At 46.1% G+C, this 27964-nt stretch overlaps 1 protein-coding gene across 2 annotated transcripts in view; it reads right to left on the bottom strand.

Annotated features, from left to right (window-relative positions):
- The window catches only part of stxbp5l (syntaxin binding protein 5L), a 325667-nt gene that overhangs the window by 124405 nt on the left and 173298 nt on the right, over positions 1-27964 (bottom strand). For both annotated transcript variants that reach the window (XM_056289509.1, XM_056289510.1), the window contains exon 5: positions 6347-6481. In XM_056289509.1, coding sequence (XP_056145484.1) covers positions 6347-6481 — 135 coding nt within the window. The remainder of the gene's footprint in view (positions 1-6346; positions 6482-27964) is intronic.

Genomic DNA, 27964 nt, shown 5'->3' with positions numbered 1-27964 from the left:
CATCTGAAGACCCATAAGTAGACAACCCAACAGAGAAGACAGTCAAACTCACATCAAGTGACTCCCCAATGATGATGATGATGATATGAATAATGATGTAATGATGGTTTAATGATTTGCTTTTCCCTTTGATTTAATGAGAGAAGGGACCCTCCACTCTGAATAATCACAGAATGGTAAAGGTCAATTTCATAAAATAAGATCCATTTGAAAGCTAAAGCCTGATGAGGCAGCAACCTAAGAACCTGCTGGTGGACACCAGAGGTGAGGGAAGCTGTCAGGCTGAAGAAGGAGGCCTTTCAGGCTCGGTTGGCCAAGGGATCTCCTGAAGCAGCAGAATGGTAATGGGAAGCCAGAAGGGCTGCAGCTTAGGCGGTCATGGAAGCAAAAACTCGGGTGTGGGAGGAGTTCGGTGAGGCTATGGAGGAGGACTTTCAGTTGGCCTCAAGGAAGATCTGGCAAACCATCTGGCGACTCAGGAAGGGGAAGCAGGGCTTGACTCAGGCTGTCTTCAACCGGGGAAGGGAACTGTTGACCTGGACTGGGGATGTTGTCAAGCGGTGGCACTTCGAGGAGCTCCTGAACCCGGCTAACAGATCCTCGGTGGAGGAGGTAGAGTCTGAAGACTCAGGAAAAGCCCCATCCATATCCCTGGCAGAGGCCTCTGAGGTAGTTAAGAAGCTCCCCGGTGGCAAAGCGCTGGGTGTGGATGAGATTCGCCTTGAGATGAAGGCTCTGGACATTTTGGGCTGTCTTGGTTGACACACCTCTTCAGTGTCATGTGGAGATTGAGGACAGTACCTGTGGCGTGGCACACTGGGGTGGTGGTTCCCATACTTAAAAAGGGGGACTGGAGGGTGTGTTCCAACTTTTGGGGCATCACATTCCTCAGCCTCTGACTGATGGTCGAACCTCGGATCCAGGAGGAACAATGCGGATTCCATCCTTGCTGTGGAACAACGGACCAACTCTTTACCCTTGCAGAAGTGCTGAGGGGGGGAATGAGAGTTTGACCAGCCAGTCTACATGTGTTTTGTGGACTTGGAGAAGGCTTACAACCGTGTGCCTTGGGGCACTCTGTGGGGGGTACTGCAGGAGTATGGGGCAGTTGCTACAAGCTATCCGGTCCTTGTATAACCAAAGTAAGAGCTGTGTCCGCATTCTCGGCACAAAATCAAACACGTTTTCGGTGGGTGTTGGACTCCACCAAGTTTGTCACTTGTCTCCATTTCTGTTTGTGATATTCATGGACAGGATCTCAAGGTGCAGCCAAGGTGAGGAATGTGTCTGTTTTGGCAACCTCAGAATTGCATCTCTGCTCTTTGCAGATGATGTGGCTTTGTTGGCTTCATCAGAACGCGACCTCCAGTGCACACTGGGGTGCTTTGCAGCTGAGTGAGAAATGGTCGGGATGAGAGTCAGCACCTCCAAGTCTGAGGCCATGGTTCTCTACTGGAAAACAGTGGATTGCGCCCTCTGGGTTGGGGATGAGTTGTTGCCTCAAGTGAAAAAGTTCAAGTATCTTGGGTTCTTGTTCACGAGTGAAGATAGGATGGAGTGGGAGATTAACAGGTGGATTGGTGCAGCATCAGCAGTAATGCGGACGTTGTACCAGACCATTGTGGTGAACAGGGAGCTGAGCCAGAAGGCAAAGCTCTCAATTTACCAGTCAATCTTCGTTCTAACCCTCACCTATGGTCATGAGCTTTGGGTAGTGACCGAAAGGGTGAGATCATGGATACAAGTGGCTGAAATGAATTTCCTCTGTCTGTAGGGTGTCTGGGCTCAGCCTTAGAGATAGGGTGAGGAGCTCAGACATCCAGAGGGAGCTTGGAGTAGAGCTGTTGCTCCTTCGCATTGAAAGGAGCCAGTTGAGGCAGTTCGTGCATCTGATTAGGATGTCTCCTGGGCGCCTTCCTTTGGAAGTTTTCCAGGCACGGCCAACTGGGAGACCCTGGGGTAGACCCAGAACTCGCTGTAGGGACTACATGTCCAATCTGGCCTGGGAACACCTTGGGATCCCCAAAGGAGGAGCTGGAGGGCATTGCTGGGGAGATGGACATCTGGAGTACTCTACTTAGCTCGCTGCCACTGTGATCCGACCCCGGAGAAGTGGCTGAAGATTAATTAATTAATTAATTAATTAATGCTAAAGCGTGAGACTTTTACATATAAATTAATGTCTGTGACATTCAAGCCCTTGCAAAATGAGTTCACACAATGATGATTAAGCCTATCACCGCCAGGTAAATACCTCTGTATTTTGCAGTACCCTGGTGTTTTAAATCTGGTGGCTGGGGCAAAATTCCCGTGCTGCATTCCTGCGCTGGTGCACCGGAAGTGATGCAGAGTGATGTGTTTAACGTCAACCAGCAATGATTGCCAAGCCAGAGCTGAACCTCTGTGTGATGACAGCGTTCACATGCTTCTGATTGGCTTGCCATCAGGGCTTTCTGCCAGAAAGCTTCTGAGCTTGGAAGCTATGGTGGAAAATACCTAAGAAGTATCCAAGATAACTTTCTGATGCTCCAGAGAAAAAATAAACTCTGTGCTATGATGAAGGATTAAAGTTTAAAAAATTTTTTTTTTAAAAGCGATCGACGGCGAGGACAAACACGCTTTTCCTCATTTGAGAGTGCTGAAAGAAGTGATCACTCTTGTATTGTAATTTGTAACCAAAAAGCAACATCCTGTGGCTGGATTCTGACATCTACTCACCCCCTGCTTGGTTATTAAGGTACATTGATGCTTGTGTTTTATTCACTTAATCTAGTGGCCATAGTCAGGGCTAGAGTAATTATTTGCAACCTCAGTTTGGTAGTAACAGAGTAATAATGGTAATGATGGTGTGATGTAAATAACAGTGGTGGTGCTCTTCCATGATATGACACTGGAAAGACCAGCATGACCAACCTGTCCTCGCTTCTCTTCATGTACCTACTGTGGTTAAACTTTCTTTCAGATAAAAAAAAACAAAAAAAAACTTTCTGTCATCAATTCCCAAAACTACTTGAGTTTAATTTAAGGGTACGCCTTCCTTTAACCTTTTTTGTTTTTCACATTTTGGAGTAAAGTGGTTCCCAGTAGGATAACTGCCATAAGGCAGATTCTTTCAAAGAGAGACGAGCACACTTCAGTTCAGATGTGGACCTCATTAAATGAATGCATCCGCAGATGGTTGTCATGGAAACACATCGCACGAGCTATCCTCCGACATACCTGCACAAACACTCACACGCTCAGAAGAAGCTTGGCTCACACCTGTCTGCTGTTTGAAATGATGGTGGAAAACGAGCGGAGGAGGGGAACGAGTCCCCCGCCGCTCGAGGTCGGTCTGTGTCCCATCAGAGGAACATGCAGAAGCCCTCTTTGTCCCTATTTATGTGCAGTGGAGAGCACGCCCAAGTCAAACTGAGAAGTCTTCCAAATGGTTGATGCAGAGATGGTCATTCGCCCCTTGTTCAACTTCCCGTCAAGTTGAAATGGAGGGAAATGTTTACTTTGTGTACTCGCCGGAGTACATTTTCATGTTTGCTGCTTAAAGATCTTGGGTGTGTGTGTGTGTATCTACTCTCCAAATTCATTGTGATTTGTCACAGTAGACCACCGTAGCCATGATGTGGTGTGACGTATTGAATACTTCAAAAACAAAAAAAAACAAAAAATGGTAAGAGGTACTTTGATACCATGAGACATAAAAACTGCAACACAGAAAGAACAGAGATGGGCAAAATATTTCTTTTTTTTTTTTTTTTGGTAGGCAACGGAATAGACCGCCATGCCACCTGGACACCGTCATAATCTACCATGTTACAAATTACAAGTACGTCCATGTCAAATGAATCAAAATAAACTACAAAATCCTGCTGTGAAAAAATGTATGTAATTATAACGTGTATTTTGTATTTCAAATACCAAAGAAAAGGGTACGTAAAATCAGTTTGGGTTAAGAACAAAGATGAAGATGATAACCGATGGCGTGGAAGGTTTCCCTAAAAAATGTAGACTCTGCACTCTTTTGGCCAACAACCTGCAGGGCTGTTATCTCCCGTTAGGTGAGTGATGTACGGTTTGAGAATGAGAAAGTAAATGTCACAGTTTAAGACAGCATCGAGGAACAAATGTACACTTGGTTTTTCAATTAGCCATTCAACATAGCCCCTTTTGTTGACGCGGACACGCCACAAAAGGCGCATCAGCGCCCAAGTCACGTCATCACGTGTGATTAGATGACCACATACTGTTGTATAATTCTCATCATCACTGTGATTTATAGGGAGACAAAATATTTCCCCTCTTTGATCTCAAGTCTGATCTCGGCCGAAAAGTAATTTTTCAGTATTTTCAAATATAAAACACTGCTCCCAGACATAACACATTACAAATTACCATCCATCCATTATCCAACCCGCTTATCCGCTCTCAGGGTCGCGGGATGCTGGAGCCTATCCCAGCAGTCATGGGGCGGCAGGCGGGGAGACACCTTGGACTGGCCGCCAATTCATCACAAAGCCCCCCCCCCCCCCACACACACACACGCATTCATACCTAGGGACAATTTAGTACGGCTGATTCACCTGACCTACATGTCTTTGCCATAAAATCATTCCCTCATGCACAGAGGACGACCCGGGACGACCCCCAAGGTTGGACTACCCCGGGGCTCGAACCCCGGACCTTCTTGCTGTGAGGTGAATGCGCCACCCACTGCGCCGCCATGCCGCCCATACCTATTAGCCATACCTGTATTCCCTCTGGAGGCAATGAAGTTCAAAGCTCCATTCTGTTCCTGGATAACAAGGCCTCATCTAGTGAAGGTCTCACCATCTCCATCATCGTCATCATTACATTACATTTTTTTACTGACTGATTAAACACAAATCATAAAATACTCAAAAGCAATTACAATACATATCTCAAATATTTGTAATCAAAATACTGCCCATCTGTGGAGCTGTAAACACGCTGCAGAACCATCAGCATGTGTCTCCATGAGGTCCCCCCCCCCCCCCCCCCCCCCGTGTTTGAAGCATCTGCAGTGACTGGCAGACAGTTGTCTCCTATACGTGTTCGTGCAGAGACTGCTCAGTCTAGTTTGGGCTGTCACAAGGCGATGAGATGACGGCGCAGAAGTGAGAGCGGCGGGTGACTGACACCCCGCAGCACAGGACTTGTCAGGGTAACACTGGCAAGACGACACGTAGGTGGGTGAAAAGAAAAGAAAGCAAATAGGCGCTGGATGGCACTGAGCAAGAATTGTGCGTTTGATGCTGCTTCATAAGTTGTCAGTCCATGACGTGTCTTTCTGTCTATACTTTGAATACAAACACCCCCCCCCCAAAAAAGTGTGTCATGTCAGTTAATATCCTTTGATTGACACCGTGGCATGAAGTAAAGTGTTACATGTGACAGCTTGAAAGGTTATGACATATGGGAAGACAAATATAGTTCAAGGCTACAGCACCTGGATGAAGTGCGATGCCTGGTTTTCCGTATTAATTTGTGGAATAGTAGAAGTACAGCCAGTGTTAGCATCGCTCTCCAGCAGGTGCTGTGCTCACAGCAGCAGAAGAAGAGACTGGAGTCCAACTCTCGACTGCATAATACACTGCCAGCTACCCACCTCCATGTCTTGATGCATGCTCACTAACCCAGGTAAGAAAATCCAAGAAGGTGGAATCAGGTCATCACGCATCTGTCATCATCTTAATAATGCTGTGATTGCAAACATTCCCTCTGGGAATAGTACACACGGGCTTTGTAACTCCAGTTAATAGTCACACCCATATTTGCATATAAAACTGGTAGTTTCGGTCGTTATGCCACTGTGTTGTTTATAAGGGTGGGGACACCTGCAGCCAGTTTAGACGGAAGAGGTCACTTAAGGCCCTGACACACCAGGCCGATGCCGACCGTCGGCCAATGTCAGCCCGGCGGTAAGCGTCTGTGACCCTAGTTTTTGTCATCAGCACTAGTCGGACCCTCGTCAGCAGCTTTGTGGCCAATTCAGCATGTCGAATCGGTTGAATCGGCAGAGCCCGTCGGTGAGAGAGATCACTCTGATTGGCCGTTCCGCATAGCGAATCAGTGCTAAGCTAGCGAATCAGGGCCATTGGCTGTAGTCTTTGCAGTGTGCTCAAGCACTACTTTTTGGCTCAGACGGCAGGCGACGTGAGGCGAAACAACAGTCGGTTTGGTGTGTCTGGGTTCTTAGATGAGCGATGAAACGCTATCTTTCAATAAACATATCCAGATGATCTGGTTCAACATTCTTCGATACTCATCTTCATTATCTCCATCATCATCAAGAACAGCATCAAAAATGTTATCAGTATAAACAACTCACAGTTCTATGGCCTTGTTCCACATGATGACGTAGCCGGATAAAATGAAGGACTCGATGTTGACGATGTGCGTGTTCCCGCGCTCCGTCCCCACATACAGCCATTTACTCTGAAAGGGAAGGTGGCAAAATGTGATCCTGGAGGAGAAAGAGAAACAAGGACAGACACAGACCTGGTGTTAGACTAGGGCTAAAATAATGACTGCATTCTTGGAAAAATCACTCTGTGTACTTGGCCCCAGCTCGACAGTAGCTCTATATGTGTGTGTGTTTCTATGCGCCATGTGTGGAGTCCTTGGTTCCTCACAACACAGACATCATATACGGCTTGGCGATTTAATTAATATTTCACCTCTGAGAATATCCAGTCTAATAACATTTTTGCTCCCGGCTACTCCGCGTGTAGCTCAATTTTCCACAATAATTTCTAATTGTGCGGGATTGAGTGATTTGTTTACTGCAATATCCTGCAGTGCCAATGAGAACTGATACAGCTAACTTAGGTGGAAACAAAACACACAAAAAAACACTTGCGGTGAAAATTTCCTCCGAATGGCTCAAGGAAGGGTTTAACAGAAACAGAAAGTTTTGCTTTTGTGATGCTGCTCAGATGTATGAAATGTACACTGGCATTTGCAGTATTCAGCGTACAGAACAAGGTCACATGACAAGATCTAGCCAATAGGCATAATACAATCCAACAGGGCTGTGTCATACCACATTGTTCACAACAACGCCGGTATAATTTTTAAATGACACAAATGCGTCACATGATATTGCCGATATTGTGGCCTGATGACGTGTTTGCATGCATGAGAACAATAAATGCAAACAAGTATGGCCAATCCGTCCATGCAGTGTCTTTGTCCGCATCTGCGTCCTGTGGGACCAGGGACCACGACCCTGCCTGGAGCTGTCCCCGAAGAGGGAAACACCGAGGGCGGTCTGACAGGACGCGGAAGTGGTGCAGGCTAAGCTAACTGCTAGCCCATGCAGACCGGCAGTTCCGACAGTCATCCTGGCCTTCGCTTTCTTGGACAGTGATTTTTTTGTGTGTGATAAGGATATATGTGTTTTGTAGTCTGGATATGTGTTTTTGTCTTTGTGTTTCACTGCTGTGGGCCGGGGGAAACGACATTTCCTTTCATTTCATGTGCGCAGGTGCATGGAATGAAATGACAAATAAATATTCCTGATTTGCATAATACGCAAGAAGACGGTGACAGGTAAAGGTGGAGACACACCAAACTTGTTTCACCACCTAAAGCCGAAGCACCCACGTGAGCACGAAGGAAGTCGGGAGTTGCGTGAGGCGGAGAGCCAAGCGGCCCATGTGTGGCCTAAACAAAGCAGGCAGGTGATGCTGACTCAGGCAAGCGGGGCTGCAGCATTCACAACTTTCATTCCCTATGACAGAAAAATAATGGCGGAGTGAAATTACTGAAGCAGTTACACTTTGTCAGGCTACGGACATGACGCCAGTCCAAACAGTGGAAAAGGAAGGCTTTAAATGACCGATCAACAAGCTTGATCCAAGATATAACATCCCAGCAAGGAAATCTCTTTCGACGTCAGCTCTGCAGGTGATGTACGAAGCGTGTCGTGAGAGTCTCCACCGCAAGTCCGTGGTGGAGACTCTCAGCGGTTTGTTTACATTGCACTTAAAATCCGAGGTCATTTTATTTGGTGATACTATTTATGTTTTATACACTACTGAAGATAAGCAGATCAAGTTAATTTGAGTTATTGCCATCACTGGATCAAATCCCCGTGTTACCTCCGGCTAGGTCGGGCATCCCTACAGGCACAAATGGTCGCGTCTGCGGGTGGGGAGCCGGATGTGGGTACGTGTCCTGGTCACTGCACTAGTGCCTCCTCTGGCCGACCAGAGGAGGGGGAATAGCGTGATCCTCCCATGCGCTACGTCCCCCTGGTGAAACTCCTCACTAGCGCCTCCTCTGGTCGGTCAGGGCACTTGTTAGGCGGGAGGGGGAACTGGGGGGGAATAGCGTGATCCTCCCATGCGCTACGTCCCCCTGGTGAAACTCCTCACTAGCGCCTCCTCTGGTCGGTCAGGGCACTTGTTAGGCGGGAGGGGGAACTGGGGGGAATAGCGTGATCCTCCCATGCGCTACGTCCCCCCGGTGAAACTCCTCACTAGCGCCTCCTCTGGTCGGTCAGGGCACTTGTTAGGCGGGAGGGGGAACTGGGGGGAATAGTGTGATCCTCCTACGCGCTACGTCCCCCTGGTGAAACTCCTCACTGTCAGGTGAAAAGAAGCGGCTGGCGACTCCACATGTATGGGAGGAGGCATGTGGTAGTCTGCAGCCCTCCCCGGCTCAGCAGAGGGGTTGGAGCAGTGACCGGGGCGGCTTGGAAGAGTGGGGTAATTGGCCAAGTAAAACTGGGGAGAAAAAGGGAGAAAAATCTCCAAAAATAAAGCAAAACAAATAATAACTGAAGAGAAATACACTTTTAGTTGCACCTGGGACTCAGAATGACATTTTAGTGAGGGAGACGTGATCAAACTCGTTTTGAATCAGCACAGGGAGTCAGCATGTTTACTTCTTGACTCCCTTTTGCAACGGAAAATGCACTGAAATTTACCGCATAGTGCTTGTTCACAAAGGCGTGCTTCAGCGCCGTTCTCGTCTCGTGTGTCATGGGTCAAAGGTCACCGGTGAACATTTTCCACCGTCGTTTTCATCGAAACAACAAGAACGGCTTCCGCTGATCCAAAAGTAAGACCGAATGGCTGTAGTTCTGCCAGGAACGCAACAGCACAGAAACACAGCTGAATTCCGCCGCCCGCCAATTTCCACACACAAAGTCACCAATCCTCTGCCCTCTTCCAGAAGACATCATCCTAATTAAGAAATTATTAGCAGATCGATTTATCGCCACGCAGCTGGGCAAGCATTCACGTGTCGTGGAATAATACTTGTTGTGCGACGGAGCTTAGACTGTAATTCACACGGTATTAACATCTGTAATATTTGTAAGCATCTCCACCAGGGAATAAAGATCAACGTACACTTATTCAGGCCTGTCGATGCTGATTACCGCGGAGCGGGCTCCGGCTCAGCACAACCCCACCTCCGGCGGCCCAGCGAGAGACGGGATTATTGGACAGAAGATAAATGACACAACAGACAATTCAATAAGGATTTGGGAGCCCAGGGAGGTGACAACGCTGAAACTGTCAGGAGGAGGCAGGAGTGCCCGAGATCAAGACCGGATCATAATTGACTTCACTGTGTTTGCGGTGTTACCGACAGCCAGGAGTCATCCTGGCAACTTTGGCACCGAAGGCAACATCCCTCAGGGACACCAAGCTCCTATGTGTGTGTGTGTGCGTGTGTGTGTGTGTGTGTGTGTGTGTTTGTATATATATATATATATATGTGTGTGTGTGTGTGTGTGTGTTCTGTTCTGTTGATTGCCCCATTATGAAATGCTTGACTACAAATCAATTTGTCTCTCTCCGACAACTTCTGACTAGCTTCAAGGGTTATAATCCACATCTACTTTCATTTGCTTAAAGCTGCATGAGGGAATGATTTTATGGCAAAATATTACTATATGAACTTTAAATTGCTTTAAGTGTTGAAAATATTCTCCCAAACCCTAACTGAACAAAAAAAAAAGTGCTACATGCCATTACGGCCTATTGTTAGTATGATAAATTCAGTGACCTATAACATGTCTAAGTTTCTGGCATCTCTTCTCAACCTGTTGGTAGGCAGTAATGAACATCACATTCAGAACACTATGGATTTTGTGGATAAGGTGAGGGACATCATTATGGAGGTGGATAAAACGATAGTCTTATGACGTTATGTCTCTCTTCACTTGCATTCCTGTTGATGAAGCAGTGGAGGTGGTCCATATGAAATTACAGGACGACCCCGCCCATAGCAATAGGACCACCCTTAACACTGACCAAGTGTTTCTGCACCTGAAACTGGTTCTTCACTTCATGTACTTTTTGGCTTGAAGAGCTGGCACTGGATCGGCTGAAGGAGCCTGGTCTGTTGTGTCCGGTGGGCCCAAAGACCATGGCCCCTGCCCGGAGCTGCACCCGAAGAGGAAACACCGGGGGCAGTCTGACAGGACACAGAAGCAGGACAGGCTAAGCTAACTGCTAGCCCATGCAGACCGGCAGTTCTGACAGTCATCCTGGCTGGCGTTCATTCCCTTGGACAGTGCTGCTGGCAAAAGAATGGCACAACACAGGAGAGCTAACACATATGTATGGGCACTGCCTCCTTCAACAACCCATGTCGAACAGATGAAGTTTCCTTTCAGGATCCATGGTGGTGGGCAGTAGCCGATGGGGTGCGCTCCACTCCCGGGTGCGATGGACTGGTCAGCAGAGGGAAGTCTTTGTTGTCCAGGATGTCAAATCCATTTGTTGTCTGGTCGGGAGGAGCAACCGATAAGGAGGGAAGATAGCCAGTCAGACCAAGATGTATTGGGGGAGTTTTGGAGGTCAGATTTTCCAGAACTTCATATGGATTTCCAAGCTGGAAAGCCTATGTGAGAGCGGCTGGAGGTGGTGTTTACCCTGGTAGGGGTTATTATTCTTAACCTGGAACCAACGCTCCGGGATGGATGGAGTCAAGCAAACTTGGGTCTTGGGTTTTGTTTCAAGGCTGAGCCACATGTCCTAGAGACACGGTAGAGAGGCCTGTAGAGTGGATCGCTTCACCTCCAGACTACGGAATAGTGGTATCATTGTCCTGGGCTAGCGCTCTATGATCTGGGGGACAGGACAGGCCGGTGCCCCTCTGATTGCCCGGGAAGGAAAGGTGTTTTGACTGTGCTGTGGCCACGGATGATAGGTCCAGTATTAACTCGTCCCTCCCCCTGAGTTCAGCCTGCAGTTGGTTAATGTCAGTGTGCAAAGGTAGGACAGCAATCCACACATATACAGCCATGCAGGCAATAAGCAAAAAAAATAAAATAAAAAATTAGAATAAAAGTCAGTAAAGGTGCTAAAAATGTAAACTCCTGAGTACAAGTGACCAGGTAGCCTAGCCACCAGGCTAAAAATAAACCTAGTTGAGATGGTCCAGTAAGCTACATCCAGCTGGCAGCCATCTTAAAAATACTAATAACTTAAGATCCAAATGTCTGATGACTAAATATGTTTTACTTTGTTAAAATATAGAGGTAAAACAATCAGGATCTACAAGTGTGGTTAAAAACCAGATAAAAATATCTATTCATGACAGAGCTCCTAGCGGTAAAGCACAACGCCGACGCAGGCGCATCTTCAGGCCGAGTGTAATGCTATGTCGAGGCAAAGGTCAAAGGTTTATAGTTTCCATCGGTGCCCTGTGAGGGCACAGCACCAATGGCGGTCATTGTTAACCCGATCCAGTAGTGAGTCTTGACTGATCCAGTATGGTCTGGTCAATCTGCATGATTAGGCAAAATTTTATGTTGGATGTCCTTCCTGACACAACCGCTAACCCTATGGATGGGGGCACAGGTAAAGTACTGGATGCCATCCCAGTATCCATGGACTTGCATCCATGCCTGTCGCCAAAAATCCCCAAATCCCTATAACAAGAGTGTTCATCTTGATCCGATATAACTAGCTACGAGATGAAACGTGGCCCTGCATCAGCTGGCTCCAGGTAAAAATACCTGAAAAACAGAGAAGAAGAAGATAAAGGTCTTTTTTCCACTGTAGACTTTACATCTTTCAAGAGAGGATGAACTACTCATCCCATAAAGCACCATGAATGATGTCATCGAGTCCCCTTCCCCTGAACTTCCAACCGGGTTCAACCACATTTTGTACCCGCAAACACTTGATCTTGATTGTTTTCTTGTATGTATTGTTTTGTGGTTTGTCTTCTCCTAATCCCTGAAACACCACATCATGTCTGACAGAGAAAACATGGTGGACCAAGCTGTTCGGTGCCCGAGTCGATGTTACTTCACCATTTTCCGGCCTCCGACTGCACGGCTTCGAAGTGGTTTACACCTCCATGGTCAAAAAAGCAGCATCACCTCTGATTGGTGGAAGTGTAGTTCCCAGAGCACCCAGAGGAAACCCACGCAGACAACACGCAAACTCCACACAGCGGGCGACCCCCCCCCCAAGGTTTGACTACCCCGGGGGCTCGAACCCAGGACCTCCTTGTTGTTTGGCGACTGCGCTAACCACTGTGCCACCGTGTCGCCCCCTAGTTAATACATTATGGCTAATAATCAAAGTCCCTGTAGGGGAATGCTGAATGGCCTTTTTTAGTCGCAGAAGTCGTTTCAGCTCAATCATGTTTCTACAGCAATGTGAGGAGAAACACACACACACACACACACACACACACACACACACAACGTGTTATGGTTTTACTAAAGTCCATACGTGTATGGATGAGCCCAGTTACACATATTCACTTCACAGATGCTTCAGACGTCTTTACACATCTTACAGATTTGTGTGGGACAGTTGAAGGACAGCTTATAATTCAAATGTGCGTCCATATTGAGTTTTGCTCTCCAGGCAGGGCTCGGTTTGTCAGGTTGCTGCAGGGTAGAACAGAAATGTTGAATTCAGAGAGCTGACATGAGGCCGATTAGAATTTACCACTGCTAGTTGCACTAGTGTGTGTGAATGTGTGCGCGCGTGCGAGTGATCCTGTGTGATTGTGCGTGCGCGTGTGTGTGTGTGTGCATGAGTGTGTGTATGTATGCGTACATGTGTGTGTAAGTGTGTGTGTGCGTGTGCGTGTGTTTGAGTGTGTGCGTGTGCGTGCATGTGTGTGTGTGTGTGTGTGTGTGCACGCTCGCAAGTCTATGTGTGTGTGTAGTATTTGTGTTCTTGCATAGGAATGTGGACACATCCACATTCAAGTGTGTCGATCCAGGAAGGAGTTTAATCCAACGACAGCGACTGAAAAATATCTTGAAAAGCTTTTTTCTTATTTCTCCTTGCAGTGACTCATGGGTAGTTCTCGGGGGATCCAGACTGGCTGTTATGATGCTAATGGTCTGGGGTGAGCCCACAGACACACAGCGAGCCGACACGTCGCTTGCTGGCTGATACATGACTCATGACGCTGCTTTTCTTTTCTTTTTTCTTTTCTTTCTTGTCTGAGAGAGTGATTCACTGCCCCGCCATTGACGATCCATCCGTTATCCCTGCCCATTACTACAATTATATTACATTTTTATTACTACCATTATATTACATTATTATTGCTACCATCATATTACATTACTACCATTATATTACATTATTACCATTATATTACATTACATCATTTTACTACCATTATATATTATTATTACTACCATTATATTACATCATTATTATATTATTACCATTATATTACATTATTACATCATTATTACATCATTTTACCACCATTATATTACATTACATTATTATTACTACCATTATATTACATTATTACATCATTTTTACTACCATTATATTACATTATTATTGCTACCATCTTACTGAAGGTAGAAGGCTAATGTGACAGCAAAAAATCTCCACCCATCCATCCATCCATCCATCATCCAAACTGGTTATCCTGCTCTCAGGGTCACGGGATGCTGGAGTCTATCCCAGCAGTCACTGGGAGGCAGGTAGAGAGACACCCTGGACAGGCCGCCAGCCGATTCACCTGACCTACATGTCTTTGGACTGTGGGAGGAAACCGGAGCCCTCGGAGGAAACCCACGCAGACACGGGGAGAACATACAAACTCCACACAGAGGACGACCCGGGACGACCCCCCAAAAGTTTGGACTACCCCGGGGCTCGAACCCGGGACCTTCTTGCTGTGAGGCGACCGTGCTAACCGCTGTGCAGCCTCAACCAATCTGGAAAACAGGTGTTTGCTAACTTCTGCATGTGTGCAGCATGCATATATGTGTGTGTGTGTGTGTGTGTGTGTGTGTGTGTGTGTGTGTGTGTGTTGGTGAATGTAGGTCACACACTGGCGAGAGGGGAGTTTATTAAAAGCCATGCATCACGCCGGATTATACAGTCTACTGTACGACAGTTTAAAAGGCTAATGTTTTATAGTAGCTACTATCTGTAACCGTGTGAAGCCACACCAATAAATCCCAAATGGTCTAGACTGTAAGGGACATCCATTCTAATAAGCGCTGCAGAGCGGGCCATGGCTGCAGCCAGCACTGCTCACCTGAGAAGACGCCCTTTTATTTCTCCTTTCCCTGTTTTTCCATCATTTCATACCCCCAACTTCACCTGTTCTCAGCCAGAACATGGGGCGACGCTTTAAATTTGACATACATATTTGTTTTCATGTATTTTTGATTTACATTTTACCCCCCCCCCCCCCAACCAGCTGAAGAAGCTCCGCTGGGGTGACCGGGTGGCGTGGCAGTGTATTCTGTTGCCTACCAACACGGGGACCGCCAGTTCGAACCCCCGCGTCATCTCCGGCTTGGTCAGCCATCCCTACAGACACAATTGGCCATGGCTGCGGGTGGGAAGCCGCATGTGGGTATGCGCCCTTGTTGCTGCACTAGCGCCTCCTCTGGTCAGTCAAGACGCCTGTTCGGGGGGGAGGGAACAGGGGGGGATTAGCGTGATCCTCCCACGTGCTACGTCCCCCTGGTGAAACTCCTCACTGCCAGGTGAAAAGAAGCAGCTGGTGACTCCACATGTATGGGAGGAGGCATGTGGTAGTCTGCAGCCCTCCCCGGATCGGCAGAGGGGGTGGAGCAACGACCGGGACGGCTCGGAAGAGTGGGGTAGGACGGGTACAATTGGGGAGGAAAAAGGGGGTAAATAAATAAATAAACAAAAAATAAAAAAGCTCTACTGGAGCATTAAAAAGAACCAAGGGGACACAAACAGGCTAATTACGAAATCACTGATAGCCATTTTTTGTAACTTCCTTTATAATATTACATATCTATTTTCAATAAACACTATTATATACAATATTATATAATTTATTCATTTATTTATTAAAGATTTTGTGCCAAGTGCAACCCAAGCTGGGAACTGCAGTGGGACAGTTCCCTCACTGACACACAGCAACACACCCCGACCGCTCCAATTAACACAAAGGCGGCAAAGAAAATTAGACAGATCAATAAAAGCTATGATTAGATTACCCACTTTTACATCCCACATACAGCAGGGAAGCACCAGAAATATATGTTATTCTTCATGTCCTCCCGCGGCAGGAAAACATCCGTGTCAAAGGTAATTTAACATCTGAGGCTGAAATGGTTTTAATAGCAATTACACTGACACAGGACGGTACGTCTGGCATTTTGTGATATGAAAATTAAGTTGTGCGTGTGTGTGTGTGTGTCTGTGGTTCACACAAACCTCTGCTCCATTTTCCACTGTGCTCCTATTAGGGCCCATGTCGTGCCGGGGGCATGTGTGGCTATTAAAGTCACCCTCACTAAAGGTCGCCCATGGAGAGCTCTCCCCCGTGACATTTATGTGACTCATCTACCTACATGACAGTACCGAAAGTGACACCTAATGAATCTTAACAACATTTAGAAGTGACAATCTGTGGTGACCCCAAACGACATCGTCGTCTGGATAACATGGGAAACGAATGAAAAATAATCTAGAGAAATTCCAATATAACTGATAGTATGAAAATAAAGGCTGAAAAACGAGGGGCGTCCGGGTGGCGTGGCGGTCTATGTCGTTGCCTGCCAACACAGGGATTGCCGGTTCGATTCTATACGTATTGTGTCTATACGTACGTGTCCTGGTTGCTGCACTACCGCCTCCTCTGGTCGGAGGGGGGAGGCTATGTTCCCCGGGTGAAACTCCTCACTGTCAGGTGAAAAGAAGCGGCTGGCGACTCCACGTGCATCAGAGGAGGCATGTGGTAGTCTGCAGCCCTCCCGGGGTCGGCAGAGGGGGTGTCGCGGAAGAGTGGGGTAGTTGGCCAGGTACAATTGGGGGGGGAGGGGGGGGTTCAAAAACGACATTTTTGTTCCACTGTGGTGTAATTTACCACAAAAACACTGTGCTGGGACTGTTATTGTTCTGTTGTCAACGGTGTAGAACAACAAAACGATCTATTCGAGGGCATTGGAGGGAAACTATATTGGGGGCCTTTAAGCAACGTGGAGAGAGAGAGAGACAGAGACAGAGACAGAGAGTGTGGATTTACCAAGATGGTTCCACTCATGAGCCTTTGAGGCTCCAGTCAGTTATATTCAGGTTTTTATGACACACCGTGGGCTTGAGAGTCTTCTCAGTCTCTGTTCCTGAAGGTTTATCACTCCTCCGCGAGCCAGTCACAGGCTTGATGCGCAATATAAAAAGGACAGCTGTATTATGTGACTCACAACTTGTCAAACTTTACTGCAACATCTGTTCCGGAAGCTTTCTAAAAATGTGGACATTTTGTGTTTCCGGGAGACGAAGGTACTGCGATGGTGCACGTCGGCGCTACTGCAGTAAAACACACTGGGACCCAGAGGGACCCCAGCAGCAAATTAGCCGCTGTTCCCAGGTAGACAGGATAAGATGCTTTTCTCTTCCTCAGAGGTTCAACGCATTTTGAAATGAACAAACGTTTAGCAAACTTTACAATTTTCAGACGTAAACGTTGGTAAGTACTCTTTTTAAAAAAAATTTAAAATCTTTTTTTTTTTTAAAAGTCTTACCATTGGCAACACCAGGATTCAAACAGGGAACTTCAGCATTGAGACGCTAGCCTAAAAAGCCCACCACACTCTCCAAATACACCATTTCATTTTCTAAAGAGTAATATAGTGTCAACATGATCATCAAAGATTTGTACATTATTGCCAAAGATTGTTGAGTAAAATATAAATATTTTCTGAGACAATAGAGGTTATTTGAGGCTACGTTTGTGCTAAGCATTTCATATTGTCCAAGATGGCAGCGTGCTGGAGGCAGCGGCTACTGCGGCTCCCTGTTCGGTGTTGTGCTTTCTTTGTTATTTATACGTTAGTTTTAATTTTATTTACAAGTGTAGGTCATGTGCTCTCCTACAGCCGTCAGGAACTTTTAAACCTCAGAACGGATTACTCACTTCCCTCCACCATCACGGATATTTTCCCCATCGATATTGTAGCGAATTCGGGGGGCAACCACAGGAACTGCCGCAGCCGGGACGCGAACCCATATCTCCCGCACCGCGGACGACATCGCTAACCGCTCGACTAAAGGGTCCGGCTAACGTGTCTACTTTTCCATGCATGATACAATATTGTCCGCTCACTGGTCTCGCAGTGGAAACGCTTCCCCCCGTCGGCAACGTAAACAGAAGAGGGGGAAACGAGGCGGGCTACATGCTAAGCTAAGTAGCGTTCCCTTCAAAGTTTCCCTCCCCAGCATCTTCATGGCTAACGTCCCATCGTTAGCTAACAAAATGGACGAGATAAGACTCAGGCCGTCCGCTCAGAAAAGGCTGCAGAACTGCTGTCTGCTGATGTTTATGGAAACTTGGCTCAACAGCAACACAGCTGACTTGGCAGTCGAGCAAGCAGCCTTCCGTGCAAACAGGACAAGGACTCCGGCGAGATCTGCAGAGGAGGTTTGAGTATTTATGTCAATAACTCTTGGTGCAACAATATAAAGATCGTTGAAAGGCGTTGCTCTGCTGATCTTGAGCTCCTTATGATTCAGTAGGCCTTTTTACCTGCCCAGGGAGTTAACGGCCATTACCATCACCGCTGTATACATCCCCCCACCTGCTAATGCTAAGGTAGCACTTAACTAGCTACAATGTGCCATCAGCAGACAACAGACCAAACATCCGGACAATGCCTTTATCATAGGTGGTGATTTTAATCAGGCTAACCTCAGGGCTGTATTGCCCAAATTCCATCAGCATGTCTCATCAGCATGTCTCCTGCCCCACTAGGGGACAAAACACCCTGGACCATCTCTATACAAACATCAAGGGCTCTTACAAAGCTACTTCCTGTCCCCACCTGGGGCATTCTGACCACCTCTGCCTGTTCCTGGTCTCAACCTACAAACTCTTAATAAAACGGGTCAAGCTAGCAGTAAAGACAATCACTGTGTGGCCAGAAGGAGCAGTCTCTGAACTCCAGGACTGTTGACAACACAGACTGGAGTATTTTTGCACATTCAGCTACCCATGGCTCCCATATAGACATTAAGGAACAGACATCTGCCATACTAGCCTACATTCACTTTTACACAGAGTGTCACAACAAAAAAAAACAATCTGCGCCTTTCCGAACCAGAAACCCTGGATGACCAGTGAGGTCTGGCAGCTGCTGAAAGTCTGGGATGCAGCGTTCAAGTCAGGTAACTGCGAGGCCTACAGTGCAGCCAGATCCAACCTCAAAAAGGGCATCAGAAGAGCCAAACAAAAATATTCTCTACGAATAGAGGACCACTTTCACAATAACTCCGATCCCCGGTGAATGTGGCAAGGCATTCAGTCTATCATAGACTACAAAAGCTCCAATAGTGGTCCCACTGTCCATGATGCCTCCCTGCCAGACAAGCTAAATCATTTCTATGCGCCCTTCGACAAGGACAATACTGACCCAGCCACAAAAATCCCCAGCCACCTAGAAAACCAGGTGCTCACTCCATCGATCACAAAAGTCAGAGAATCACTGCACAAGGTGAACACACGGAAGGCTGCTGGACCAGACAGCATACCGAGTCGGGTCCTCTGGGAATGTGCCGAGCAACTGGCTGAGGTCTTTACAACTATATTTAACCTCTCACTGTCCCAATCCATAGTCCCGGCATGCTTTAAGACCACCTCTATCATTCCTGTCCCCAAGAAACCAACATCCACATGTCTGAATGACTACCGACCCATAGCACTCACCCCCATTGCCATGAAGTGCTTTGAGAGACTGGTTTGGTTCACATCAAAAACATTACCCCCCCCACATTCGACCCACATCAGTTCGCTTACCGTTCCAAAAGGTCTACTGAGGATGCCATTGCCACTGCCCTGCACTTTGCTCTGACCCACCTTGAACTTAACAACACATACATCAAGATGCTGTTTATAGATTACAGCTCTGCCTTCAAACTCCTCTCCCTTGGCCTCAACCCCTCCCTCTGTAACTGGATCCTGGACTTCCTGACCAACAGACCTCAGTCTGTTAGGTTAGGTGACCGCACCTCCTCCACCCTGACCCTCAGCACAGGTGCCCCTCAAGGCTGTGTTCTGAGCTCCCCTCCTTTTCTCCCTCTTTACCCACGACTGCCTGCCAGCTCACCCTTCAAATGTTATAGTTAAGTTTGCAGATGACACCACAGTCATTGGCCGTATCACCAACAATGACGAGACCGCCTACAGGGACGAGATTCAGCACCTCACATCATGATGTACTACCAACAATCTTCTCCTCAATGTGCAGAAGACAAAGGAGCTGATTGTGGACTTCAGGGGGTCTAGAAGGTGCTGCCACTCCCCCATACACATCAATGGGGTGGAAGTTCCAGCTTTAAATTCCTTGGAGTCCACATCAGCGAGGAACTTTCCTGGACATTAAACGACCAGGCCCTTGTGAAAAAGGCCCAACAACGCCTGCATTTCCTGAGGAGGCTGAGGAGCGCCCGTCTATCCCCCAAAATTCTCACCAACTTCAACTATTGCACCATAGAGAGCATCCTGAGCATCTACATCTCAGTGTGGTACAGCAACTGCACCTCAGTAGACCAGAAAGCTCTGCAGCGGGTCGTCAAGGCGGCCCAGCATCACCGGTACCCAGCTCCCAGCCATTAAAGACATTTATCACAAACGCTGCCTTCGCAGGGGTCTGAGCATCAGCAGAGATCCCACCCACCCCAACCGTGTACTGTTCTCCCCCCTGCACTCTGGGAGGCGCTACAGGAGCATCAGAGCCCGCACTACCAGGCTCAAAAACAGCTTCTTTCCACAAGCTGTTGCCCACCTCAACCTGGCCACCCTCTGAATGTCTGTAGATATTTTTAAATATTTTGTACTCTTGCTGTTTTTTAACTTATTTTAGCTTTTGGTCTTCAAGTATATATCTTATACTGTGTTTGCTGTGTTTGTCTGTGTCTGTCTTGCACTGTTTGGTGAAGCCACAGCCCTCATTTCATTTTTAACATGTGCCTGCACATTGTTTTTAATGACAATAAATTGAATTGAATTGTCTTTTCTTTTTTTATTTAGATACTTTAAGCCAGTTCTGATTCTGATGATTCGGATTAAACCTCAAAATGTGAAAAAAGCCTACCAACACGGGGATCGCCGGTTCAAATCCCCGTGTTACCTCCGGCTTGGTCGGGTGTCCCTACAGACACAATTGGCCGTGTGTGCGGGTGGGAAGCCGGATATGGGTATGTGTCCTGCAGTGATGTGCAGTCAGGGGAGGCAGGGTCGGCAGTGCCTCACTAAAGCTAATAAGAAAAAAATAAAATTATTTATTTATTAACATTAATTTTTTAAGATTGTTGTAAAAAAATCATGTAAAACTTGTTGTGTTATCAATAAAAGGCATGCCCTATTCAGAATGGCTTGCTCCCAAAGCTAGCATTCGTGACTGTAGGCTGCTGCAGCAGTCTGCTTGTGCCTCTCTCTGGCACAAATAAATATAGTTCACTGCCTACCCAGCCATGGACCTCACTGCACGTTACTGGTATCCTGGTCGCTGCACTAGCGCCTTCTCTGGTTGGTTAGGGCACCTGTTCGGCAGGAGGGGGAACTGGGGGGAATAGCGTGATCCTCCCACACGCTAAGTCCCCCTGGTGAAACTCCTCACTGTCAGGTGAAAAGAAGCGGCTGGCGACTCCACATGTATGGGAGGAGGCATGTGGTAGTCTGCAGCCCTCCCCGGATCGGCAGAGGGGGTGGAGCAGCGACCGGGACGGCTCGGAAGAGTGGGGTAATTGGCCGGATACAATTGAGGAGGAAAAAGGGAGAAAAAATACAAATAAAAAGATAAATAAATAAATAAATAAATAAATGAATAAATAGGTGAGGAAAACCCAGTAGTCTCAGCCTAAGTGAAGGATATAACCCTGCTGACAATGTGCAATACAAAGCATTGAATAGTTCAACAATGGCTTGAAATTGACATAGAAAATGTCTTCAAAATCAGAACAGAATTTCCTTTCTCTGCCCAGATCCATTTCTTAGAGATTCAAAAAGAAAGTACAAAGTGGACTTTCTTTCACATAAGCTTCTATATGGACTGAAAATCACACAAACAGTTTCCTCCAGCACCTCAGAGGTAAGCTAGGTCAGCGACAGAGAGAGTGACTATGTCCTCGACGTAGTCCTCAGGTTAGTGCTAAAATAGAAAGTATAGTCAGTGTTGCTACAGTCACTGATGGTGGCATTTATATCTTGTCAATGTCTGCTGTGACCCATTCAGACTACTGTTTTTTTTTTTTTTAGACGTACGTTACGAGAGACACGTTTTGCACGGGTCTAGAAAGGGTAAAAATGTGCGAGCTTCTCCTGAGCCTGTCTAGAAGCTTCATCTTTCGCAAAGTTGTACCTGTTTGACAGTCTCATATAACGAAACTTATCAATCACGCCCTCCACATTTCCATCTGTCAACCTGTCTGATTTAATGTCTGTGAATGTTCTCATTCATCCAGGTCATGGTTATCCAAAGGAGTTGAATCAAGTGCAACTGGACTTGGTATATAGCCGTGAAGACGTTTCGCCTCTCATCCAAGAGGCTTCCTCAGTTCGTGCCTTTCTGACTAGACCAGACTAGCTTCGTCTAGTCAGAAAGGTACGAACTGAGGAAGCCTCTTGGATGAGAGGCGAAACGTCTTCACGGCTATATACCAAGTCCAGTTGCACTTGATTCAACTCCTTTGGATGTCTGATTTAATCTTCATAATGATGATACTACATGTAATATTGCCTCTGAATTTATTAATCTCACTGAGTCCTTCAACTTTATGCAACATGTAGCTGGCTCTACACACACAGGAGGGCACACTTTGGACCTTGTTTTTACACATGGCGTGGATATTGAAAATGATGGATTACATTTATGTGGTGCTTTATCTCGACACCCAAAGCGCTTCTCAGACAAGGGGGGAAACTCACCTCAACCACCGCCAATGTGTAGCACCACCTGGGTGATGCACGGCAGCCATTTTGCACCAGAACGCTCACCACACATCAGCTTGAGGTGGAGAGGGAGGAATCATTGAGCCAATTACATGGGGGGATGATTAGGTGGCCAGATAGAGAGAGGCAGGTTGGGAATTTTGCCAGGACACCAGGGGACCCCCTATTCATTGCGATAAGTGCCATGGGATCTTTAATGACCACAGTTAGTCAGGACATCAGTTTAACGTCTCATCCAAAGGACTCATCTGCAGCTGGGGCATTGGGATTTTTGTTGTTTATTAGGACCAGATGGAAGACTGCCCCCTACTGGCCCACCAACACCACTTCCAGCAGTAACTCATTTTCGCGGGAGGTCTCCCATACAAGTATTAGCCAAGCCGACACCTACTTAGCTTCTGTCATTCAGCAGAACCAGGGTACGTGTTGGTATGGCTGCTGGCGAACGTTGGCTCTAAGGATTTACTTGTCAGTGATCATAAATGTATTTTACTTGATATGTTTTAAATTGGAGTTTCAGCCTTCCTTGCATATGAGATGCACCTGCTTGATAAACGAGGTTGTGGCTGTTAATTTCTCTGTGATGTTTGACAGTGATATTGTTTTAATGAATGGCAATGTAGAAACTTAAATTCAATCTTTTAACAATCACTGCTCCTTGGTGCTGGATGAAGTGGCTCCTCTCAAACCCAGAAAGAGCTCCTCCACATATTCATCCCTTTGATAAATGAAACTATCTGGCGTTTTGGGAACAAATGTCGGATGACCGAGCTCTTGTGGAAAGCCACAAAGTTTGAAGTACACAGGGTGCATCTCAAAAAATGTATGGGTATATCCTTAGTGATATGGTGAGGGCTGAGACCAGAGAATTATAGGCCTATTTCTAAACTGCCTTTCGTTTCTAGAATTTTAGAAAAAGTCGTTGAAAAGCAATTTGTTTTAGCACTGGATTTGCACAGGGTGGGTGTCTGGTTTTTGTGAACAAAACTCCACTGAAACGGCCTTCCTTGAAGTTTCAAATGACATTTTAATGGCTGTAAATGCTGGAAAGTGTTCGGTTTTGGTTTTGTTGGACCTTCGTGCAGCATTCAATACTGTTGACCACCACACACTAATCCATAGACTAAAGCACCTGGTGGGTATTTCTGGGACTGCATTGGATTGGTACTCCTACCTCAAAGATAGGACTCTCCCAAGGCTCTGTAGGTGAATTTCTGCCGGATACTGCTGCTTTATCATGCAGCATCCCCCAGGGATTGGTCTTGGGGCCTATTTTATTCTGCACATACATGGTTTCTCTAAAACAGATTTATCAGTGGTTTCTGAGACATCTATTGTTTGTATGCTGATGCAGTCTAGTTATAATTCTCCTTCAACTCAGATGAGCTTGACAGACTTTCAGTACTGAACAACTGTTTAAATGCATTTAGGAATTGGATGGCAAATGTCTTGATGCATGCTCAATAATCCAGGTAAGAAAAATCAAAGAAGGTTGAATCAGTTCATCTGGGTACAACGTTTATTGACAAACGTATCCAGATGAACTGATTCAAACTTCTTTGATGGATGGCAAATAATTTCCTGCAGTTAAATGCCAATAAAACTGAAGTGTTGATTACTGATCGTGATAACCTTCACTCAGTGATCAGGCAGAATCTTTGTGCCTTATCCTCGTCTTCTTGGTCTAGACTGCATAATCTTGGTGTGATTTTTTTTGGGGGGGGGGGTTTCTCCCCAATTGTACATGGCCAATTACCCCACTCTTCCGAGCCATCTCGGTCACTGCTAAACCCCCTCTGCTGTTTCGGGGAGGGCTGCGGACTACCATATGCCTCCTCCGATACACGTGGAGTCGCCAGGCGCTTCTTTTCACCTGACAGTGAGGAGTTTAACCAGGGGGACGTAGCACATGGGAGGATCACGCCATTCCCCCAAGTTCTCCCTACCCCCGAACAGGCGTCCCGACCGACCAGAGGAGGCGCTAGTACAGCAACCAGGACACATACCCACATCTGGCTTCCCACCCACAGATACGGCCAATTGTGTCTGTAGAGATGCTCAACCAAGCTGGAGATAACACGGGGATTCGAACCAAAGATCACTGTGTTTGTAGGCAATGGAATAATACACTATGCTATGTGGACGCCCCCAATCTTGGTGTGATTTTTGATCAATCCATGAGTTTTGATGGTCATATTAGGACGCTGACTTGATCATATTTCTTTCACTTATGAAACGTAGTCAAATTCATGTCTGTTGTATCAAGAGCTGAAATGGAGAGGCTAATACATTCTTTTGTCTCATCATGTTCAGACTACTGTAATTCCTTTTTACCTGCCTTAATAAATCTTCCTTGGACCATTTACAAACTGTCCAAAATGCTGCTTCTAGGCTTTTGATACAGTCCAACAGATGGTCCACATTATCCTCTCCACACTGGCTTCCTATTAATCTTGGAATTAATATTAAAATCTTGGTGCTCACTTTATAGAGCCCGACATGGCCAGGCTACTCATTACATTATGGACCTTCTTCACCCCCACACCACGAGCCGGGCTCTTAGGTCCTCTAACCAGAGTCTTCTAAGTGTCCCTCGGACACATTAGGTAGTATATATATATTAACTTGTGTTTATCTGTTGTTGATCTTTTTTATTTTTTTTACTGTGAAAAACTTATCTGTTGTTTATCCTAGTTTTATTTGACTATGAAGCACTTTGTGACTTGTGCCTGTGAAAGGTGCTATCTATAAATAATCTTTACTTACTTACTAAGTCAGAGAAACTCTTTAATTTCCAAGTTTTGAAAATGTAACTTTAGTCAATATAGCACTCATCAGAGCAAGGACATGAACAAGGCTGGGCTAAAGTTGCAAAGTAACAGCTCATTTGCCCTCGTTGGCTGAACTGTCCTCCTGGAGGAAAAATAAATAAATATATATACTTATTTTTGCTGTTGTGACTGCATAAACATGTGTAGCCCATGATTGCTCATGTTAGACCAAATTAAATCACCATATCATCCAAACTTTTATTAATTTTTGATGGGCATGCCTCCGTGGGACAAAGAGATGGGGCGGCCCAGAGTCGTAAAAATCCCCAAAAACAAATGTAAAGTAAAGCAATGTGATGCCCAATGCCCACTGACATGGGACACTATAGCATCCAAACTTGGCATTGTTGGTGTTGTAGGAGTCCTCCAGGTGAGTCTTTTGAAGTTGTAGAAATTATTAACAATGAATCGAATGGGCTTCCCTGTGAATAAAAATCTCCACATATGCTGCCAAACACTGTGCAGCTTGTCATATTTTCATCACATTGTGCAATATTGCCTTATATTGCGCTATCACATGAACCAATCTTAGCTAGCTAGCTAGCTGGCTAACATATAGGCAGGAGGCTACATACAAGATAACTCCTCAGTTACAACCATTACATTAAGTATGCGTTCTGTAGAGATATGAGGATCTAATGTTTTTTTGACTGCTGAATTATGCCAGATTAGATATTGTTTACAGTCAATATGAAGCTATGTGTCATGTGTGAACCAGGCTGGAATACTTGGCGATGGTAGGAAAGCACAAACAAAAACTCATCATAATTTATGACACACAAGTCATATGAATAGGCATTGCTGTTATAGCCTTGCTATTGTTTGGGCTACTGTGTAGCTACCTAGGGTTGGGTAGTAACTTATTAAATGTAATCAGGATTACATAATACGTTTACAAAAACAAGTTACTATAATTAGCCAAGATCAAATTTGCAAAGTTTGTAATTATAGTTACATTGTCAATGATTACTGCTTACATTTTTGATTACGTCTTTAAAATATGGCAATTTTAAAATCATGAAACTTTTTTTCATGACCCCAGAAAGCGGTTTTAGTTCATCTGGATACGACGTTTAGTGGGAGAAACATTTCATCACTCGTCTCAGTGATTTCGTCAGTCTCAGCTGACTGCAGGTATCCCCAATCTTATAAACAGCACACTTGCATAACAGCCTAAACTGGCACAGTTGCGTCACAACTGAAACCAGCGATCAGTGTGATATGCAAATTGCCGTGACCATTAATTAGAGTCACAATAGCCATGTATACTATTCACAGAGGATTGAGGAACAGTTGCAACTCTCATCCACTGGAGCACAAACTAGGAGGCATCAGGATGCTGCATCACCAAGCTGACAACGTCCCTAGTGGCCGGGGAAGGGGAGAAATCCCACATTAAACAGGCCCTGGTCAAGTGTGATTATCCTAACTGGGCATTTGTCAAAGCCAGAAAGACACCCAAACAGTGCACCAGTCGATCGAAGGGAGAAGGACAACAGCTGCTTACGCATAAACCAGTGGTGATTTTATATGTGACGGGAGTGTCGGAACATGTGAGATGCATATTTTCCAAACACCGCATCTCAGTTGATTTCAAACCCCAAAACATGCTGTGCCAGGAATTGGTCCACCCTGAGGATTGGGTCCCCTGGTACAAACAGAGCAATATAGTGTATGCTGTCAAGTGCCAGGAGGATTGCCATGAATTATACATTGGGAAAACAAAACAGGCTCCGGGGAAGAGGATGGCACAACACAGAAGAGCTACCGCATCAGGCCAGGACTCTGCAGTCTACACCCATCTCCAAGCCAGTGGCCACTCTTCCAAGGATGAGGATGTGCACATCCGTGATAGGGAGAAACGCTGGTTTGAACAGGGAGTCAAAGAGGCCATCTATATGAAGAGGGAATGGCCATCCCTGAACCGGGGGGGGGGGGGTGGTGGCTAAGAGTACATCTGTCACTATCTTACAATGCTGTGATTGCACCTGTTCACCAATCCTCTGTGAATAGTACACATGGCCATCATAACTCTAATTAGCAGTCATGGCAATTTGCATATCAAACCGATCACTGGCTCCAGTTGTGACACAACCGTGCCAGTTTTGGTCATTACGCAACTGTGAGGTTGAGGATACTTGCAGTGACAAAGTCCCTTAGATGAGTGATGAAACGTTTCTCCCTCTCAATGTTGTGTTCAGGTGAACTGATTTAACTTTCTGGCATACAAGAAACGTTGTGTGCAATAATGTGTTAACTTACACTAACAGTGTGCAGTTCTTCTATTTCATTAATCTCAAAAATTAAAACAATTTACAAAATCAAAATGGATGTGTTCATTTAAATGACCATATTCTACACCAATCGGGTACATGCTGATGGGTGACACCTAAAATCGGGATGGGGGGTGGGGTGGGGGGGTTGCCCTTTTTTTCCAGGTTAGGGCAACAGCCCCTTAAAATATCTGTGCACGTCCCTGCATCTGAGTATTAAATCTCAAGACAAATTTGCCAAACTCTGACTTCTATTGTTTCGCTCTGTGTTTTGTAAGGCCCCCTAGACACGACTCAAAAGTTGTTTTCCTGAGCTGGTGCAGAAACTTGGCGAGGTATTGGAGACAGTAGCTGAGAGCTGTAGAAAAACACATTCTGAAATAATAAAGCAAGCTATACTAGCCCGTCTGCCAGGTATCCACAGAGAACCATGACTTGAGGATTTATTCA

The sequence above is a fragment of the Lampris incognitus genome, chromosome 11 (assembly GCF_029633865.1).
Source record: "Lampris incognitus isolate fLamInc1 chromosome 11, fLamInc1.hap2, whole genome shotgun sequence".
Classification (NCBI taxonomy): domain Eukaryota; kingdom Metazoa; phylum Chordata; class Actinopteri; order Lampriformes; family Lampridae; genus Lampris; species Lampris incognitus.
This window is presented reverse-complemented; position numbering and strand designations above follow the sequence as displayed.